Source organism: Agrilus planipennis, unplaced genomic scaffold (assembly GCF_000699045.2).
Source record: "Agrilus planipennis isolate EAB-ADULT unplaced genomic scaffold, Apla_2.0 scaffold108, whole genome shotgun sequence".
Lineage (NCBI taxonomy): Eukaryota > Metazoa > Arthropoda > Insecta > Coleoptera > Buprestidae > Agrilus > Agrilus planipennis.
In genome coordinates, this window is record NW_020439204.1 from 191,436 (window position 1) to 197,816 (window position 6,381).

The 6,381-nt window shown below is 34.0% G+C and overlaps 1 protein-coding gene across 1 annotated transcript; it reads left to right on the forward strand.

Moving 5' to 3' along the window:
- The first annotated feature begins 3,076 nt into the window (after nucleotides 1-3,076).
- LOC108736583 (transcription factor Sox-14-like) lies at nucleotides 3,077-5,748 on the forward strand. The gene is made up of 2 exons (XM_018469049.2): nucleotides 3,077-3,710; nucleotides 5,285-5,748. The coding sequence occupies exons 1-2, from the start codon at nucleotides 3,302-3,304 to the stop codon at nucleotides 5,698-5,700; spliced, it is 825 nt and encodes a 274-aa protein (XP_018324551.1). The 5' UTR covers nucleotides 3,077-3,301; the 3' UTR covers nucleotides 5,701-5,748.
- Nucleotides 5,749-6,381: the final 633 nt, after the last annotated feature.

The following is a 6,381-nucleotide window of genomic DNA, read 5'->3' on the forward strand; positions in this document are numbered from 1 at the left end:
TGAGGAGCTTGACGAATCAGTCTATAGAGATGGCATTAATAGACTGGAACACCGCTATGAGAAATGTATCAGCCTTGGAGGAGATTATGTTGAGAAATAAAAAAAAAAAATTTTTAAAAACCTTGTTTTTCTTGGTCAGGCCGGAAACTTATCAATCCACCCTCGTATATCACCGATGGTATGTCATTGGGCAGAACAGGCCAGTTCCTATAAACCTAATCTGATCCAGTTAATATACGGCTTTGTCCGAAATGTGTGGACATTTTGCATTGCTTGTATTTGTGCGTGAGTGCATGTATGCTCGCGTGTGTATAGTTACGAATAGTTCGATTGTTGAAACCGTTACACACAAAGCGAAACAATGGATCCAAACATGCAATTGTTATACCATTGTTGCCATTGTAGATGTACGCATACACTTGAGCATTGTGCACAATAAATGCCTCGTAATGACGCCCGCATACAAGAGAATATTTGTGATAATAATAGTGTTGTCACGCCCTAATGGACATTCGCAACGTTTAGTTGACAAACCCAATTCGATTACCAGTTAAATGTATTAATGATGTGCGATATGCGTTTCCAGTGTATGCAGCCATGTGTTAGTTTGCACACATACATAATACATATAATATACCTATCTCATACATGCATTCACAGCACATTAATTGTAATGTACCATGCAACATATGATTTACACAAGATAACAGTAACTAATTAATTAACCATTCGTATGTATGCTGTACATCCAATCATATCTATAGGTACATCCATTGCCTAGGTTAATATAGGAGAATAGTGTTCATATCGTCATCATCATCATCATCATGTATGAGACGGTGTGTCCTACCAACCTATATTCTGCTTATTTCTTATTGACTTACTCAACATCCTCTGTTCTCCTACTCTTTGTAATGCCTTCAATTTTTTTAACCTTTTCTTTCCACGGTATTTATATCCAAACTAGCTTTTCCCCGCGGCTTCGTTCGCAGAAATTAGTATTGTTTCTCCATAAAACCTTTTAACTCCCAATTCACCCTTACAACGTTTTAATTTTATGTAATGTCGCCATCTTAGATTTCAAATACAAACGTAGCAACAACTTATCATCCTTAAGAGTTGATTTTTAAAAATTGCCAAAACACGTATTTGCTTAATTTCAACAATGAGCAACCTTAAGTACAAATAAAATATACTACACGGAAACGTTGCAACCTCTTTTCATTTGAATAATAATATCAAATAGATGTACGAAGTTTCAAGTAAATTCAACCACAAATAAAGTATATCCCACACAAAAATTGCAATACCTACCCCTCCTTTGGAGATTGAATTTTTTAAAATCTCAAGATGGGTCTTACAGAAATTAAATGAGACTCCATTAAAACCAAGATTCAAGTAAATCTGACCACAAACAAAATATGTTCCATTTAAACTCTTCGCCGCTCATCCCACCCAACAGAGATTGAATTTTTTAACCATTTTCAAGTAAACATACAATCTTTGCAAACCCCTTCTAGCTTCCTGAAGAGGTAGAATTTTGTAAAATGTTGAAATACGTCTTTCTTTTATGTATGATACATATATAGATATACGCTTTTAATAATCTTTTTCCAATTTCCAAATTAACCGATCTCTAACCCAAAAGATTTTGTTAAAGCGACCGGATCGTGTGCTTTTTTTTTGTTTTTATCTATAACGCTTTGTTTGTTTGATTATTTTACTTTTTGTCTCCTATTTTTATTACATTAGTTCTAAGTTAGCTTTTACATCCCTGACGTACCAATGTAATTGTTTCAGTTTTATTCATACCATATACCTATGCATCTGTCAATAGTGCTTCCACTTTGTTTAAAACTACGTACATCAAAATTCTCTTTGCTAGACGCTAGAACTCCTGTATGTTTAAAATTGTATACTTACGTCGAACTTTCGAACTTTTATTTGTAACCCTCTCTGTAAATCGAATATGTAGATTTGGTGGCTTTCATGAGTCCCACTGTATATTTTACAATGACTCATTCTCTAAGTGGAACAGTTGGTTTAGAAACATTAAATGACTATTTCAACAATTTCAATGAAACCGAGAGCCATTCTAATGAATCATTTCTTAGGTAAACATAAAGACACAAAAATTACATCACACATTAACATAAATAAAAACACTTTCGGATTTCCTTAAGTTGAACAACGGCAGATAGCAAATGCCAATTCGAATTTGAGAATGGTGACTATGTACCTACAAAGCAGGCATCATAAATAGATGTGAAAAAAAAATAATGTAAAAAACTAAAATAATTTTTTTTATTAGCCATCGTGTTCAACGACTTTAAATTGTCGCCGTGACATTTGCTATGTACCATAGAACTCATGATGTTCATCATCGTTATGCCTATTATATTTTCCAGCCTGCGAAATAATTGTATAATAGAAATTTTTCAGTTGCATGTATGTATTAGTTAGTCGCGACGTAAAACTAAACTGGCTCGATGATCAGGACTACCCCTCTGAACATGACATTCGGTTGACCGGGATTCCCCTCATCCACACTTTCTTTTCGTTCGAGTCAGAAAAGTAAATCATCCTTCGCCTATTTTCAGTATAGAAAAAATATTGTCATATACATACGTACTCCTTTCACCAGTTTTAATAAAATAGTTCACTGTCATAGTCATAGGCATAGGAGCTCCACATTCCTAAAATAAGCAGGGCCTCTAATAGGTTAAAGACGTCTTTGTTTACGCGGTTGATCGTCACATTAACCAGAATCATTTTAAAAAGACCATCAGTTACGGATTCTGATAGATTCTTATTTCACATAATATCCAATAGTTTCGGTTACATACCATATAACATCCTTGCTTTTAATTTCGCAAAAAGGTGGCTGAATTTATATCTATTTATCAGCTTGCCAATATTTTGGCACTTTTGCAAATTCACTCTATAATATAATAGGGACAACAATTCGCAGCACAAGTGCCATAATTTTTCATAACCACAGCCGCGGAAATGGAAGATTTTCGTGTTTTTCACGGAAATACAAAACAACAATAGATAATAATGGGCATATTTACTTAACTGGAAAGTATCCAATTGTCCTGCATGTGGCGATGCAATTTCGGTAGCCACTCGGACATGACTTTTATTTTAATCACAATGAAACTACAAAACCTTTTACCGCATTAACAGCACACCTTCGTCAATGGCCCTGATTGTCCGAACAACAATTGAGATTAAAATCAGTGTTTAAACGGATAATGTGACGGTATAAAGAGTCGATGGTATTCTACATGTAACAACGATGGCAAAACCGTCTAGTAAAGCTTTTCAAAGTGAAACAATGTCCGAAAATAATCGTCACGTTAAACGACCTATGAACGCCTTTATGGTATGGTCCAGGATTAGAAGAAGGCATATTTCGGTTAATCATCCTCGACTTCACAATTCAGAGATATCGAAATTATTGGGAACAGAATGGAAATTGCTATCGGAAAGTGAAAAGAAACCGTTTATCGATGAAGCCAAGCGATTAAGAAATCAGCATATGATAGACAATCCGGAATATAAGTACAAGCCGAGAAGAAAAGCTAAATCGGAGAAATTTAAAATGGCTTCAAAGGGAGGATTCCCAGCAGCTCTTATGCATGGTTATGATCATATACAACAAGCTTTACATCAGGCGTTCTATGATAAAACTGTATATGAAATAGGTAAATAATGTTTTTTCTATTTTATGTACTTCTTCGCTGTTGTTTTACCGTTCACCTAAATTTTTGCTAACGTTCTTTCGTCTATTGTAATGTAGCAATTGTAGAAGCTAGAAAATTACGAAAAAGGATAAAAAATAATTACTTAAATGCTTAAGCTTTGAACTGAGACATCATTTCACCTGTTCTGTATATATGTTGCAATTGCAGATATTCAGTTAAAATATCTACAAGATATGACGAAAGATATATTTTGACTCTGTTGTTTGAAGCGTTACCACGTGGTTTTTAACAGTTGTAGTATTTATAATATTTATTTTCTATCAATGCATTCATCATCATCATCATTAAAGGGTCGTCAGTCCTAAGACTGGTTGGACACGTACCTCCACTCTTCTATCCACGTTATCCTCATCATTTACCCATAACACCACATTTCGAAGGCTTCTAACCTTTTCTTTTCCGCCGCGCCCACTGTCCATGTTTCACATACGTACAGCGCCGCGCTCCAAACATACACCTTTAAAAACCTTTTTCGAATTTCTAAATTAACCGTTCGCGAGCATAGAAGTGACTTCTTTTTATTAAAGGCGACACGACTCTGCGCTATCTTCTGCTTAATATCCCTACTACTCCTTCCGTCCTGACTTATCTGACTTCCTAGATATCAAAAATCAGCCACTTCTTCTAATATTTCGTCTCCTATCTTTATATTCGCTCTTTCCCTACTTTTTCTTCCCTTGCATACCAGTATTTTAGTTTTACTTTTATTTATTTTCATACAGTATTGATCTGTCAGTACCGCTTCCATTTTATTTAAAGCTATCTCTAGGTCCTCCTTGCTAGATGCTAATATCATCTCCAAAAACTAAGCATACTAATCTTTTGCCCTTGCACATCTATCCCTACAGTTGTACTGTCTTTAATGATGTTAATCGCGTCTTCGATGTATAGATTAAAAAGTAGCGGTGACAGTGTGCATCCCTGTCTGACTCCCTTCCTAATATTTACTGTCAATGCATTGTGGTTGTTTAATTAATTCTACCTATAATACAACAGATGGAGTAATTTTAGCTGTCTCCGTTTTATTATTTCAATAGTTATGACTTTATCGACCACTTTTGCAATAAGCTAAACTTATTATACTCTTGGAGTCCCAATCTTGTGTATTTTCTGCAATTTACCATATTCTTCCAAATCAATAATAAGAAACTTAAAATACGATATTAAAGCCTCATCTATAAGATTATCGCCTTGAAGAGGCACATTATAATGAAGAAGCTTCATGAGTTCATCTAATAAATATAGCTCTCTGAATTATTTACCAAGTTCTTCAGGACGGAGCGGAGGTCCGATGACAAATAAAAATGCATCATGATTAAGCTATGATAACGAATAGAGTTTTAATCAATTTACTAATGTTAAATCTATTAGTTACTTACAAAATCGAAAACAAGGATATAAAGGCCTTAACCTTGGTTTAGTATCGCCTATAAAGAGAAAGTAGAAACAAACTTATCTTTTAAAACGTTAAGTGATGTACATTTTAACCATCCCTAATAATTGAAAATTTTCAGATAAAAAGCCACCTATGATACCATCAGTTTCAACATATAATCTTACAAGGGCAAATGATCCAGAACATGACGTATCTCTAAAATATCCTCGCATACCTTATCCACCGCAATTTTTATTAAAAGATCGAGAAACTGTACAAACGGTCATAAACTATAAAAATAGTAAACCGTCAATAGGTCTGCCGCTACTTCCTAGTAACAATTTGAGAACGATTGAACAGGATACTATATTACCACCATTGATTGATTACTGCACTAGATCACTGGGCGAATTAAACAAGAGTACTCTACCGTCTTACTCAACATTAGCACGCAGTATTCATCAACAAGATTATTCCTTGTCAAATTTTCACATAATTACACCACCACCGGTAGAAAGACATAATGTAATGGATATTTCTAATCGATTTACATAATTATAGTGTAAAATAAGCAAGCTTCACAAATGTATTACAAGTATTACAATATTTAAAATAAACATGTAAATTATTTAATTTATTGTATGATATCCATATGAGACATTTAAATAAAACCGAATCGGGTGTCGATTCTACAGATAAAATAAAAACCTTACAACCCTTATTGTCTTTGATTCTTTTCGCGTTTCCAAACTAAGGGGATGAAATAGAGAATGCATACTGTTATTAGTTATTACTACTCATACTTATTTTCCAAATTATGTCTGGGAAGTCGATAAATTTCAGTAGTTACTCTATTCAGAGTGGGTGGGTAAAAGTTGAATTTATTGTGTGCAAAAGAAATTTTGAGCCCTTTTCCATAAAATTGAAAATTTGAATTGCTCACGTCTAAGTCTTTTGGCATTGTAAGTGCATTTGGAAATTTTTGGATTTTGAAGTTTTCTTTGATTATTTCGATTCGTAGCATTTCCTGATTGGTGTGATAAGAGTTTAATAAATTCGTCATAAGTTATACTTATATTGGCTTCAATATTGAGAACAGTATTTCTAGAGAGAGCGTCGACATTATTCTTCCAGGTTTGTATCGAATATCATAATGTTATTTTTCTAATTACTAATAAACAATATAAGTTCCGTTTACCATATTAGGTCAGTCTTCAAGCCCAAATGACACACAAT

Bases quoted from the DNA above. Each gene is read 5' to 3' on its own strand.
- LOC108736583 (XM_018469049.2), top strand. From the start codon at position 3,302: ATGGCAAAACCGTCTAGTAAAGCTTTTCAAAGTGAAACAATGTCCGAA. The intron at 3,711-5,284 runs GTAAATAATGTT...GAAAATTTTCAG, and splicing joins TAAAACTGTATATGAAATAG to ATAAAAAGCCACCTATGATA.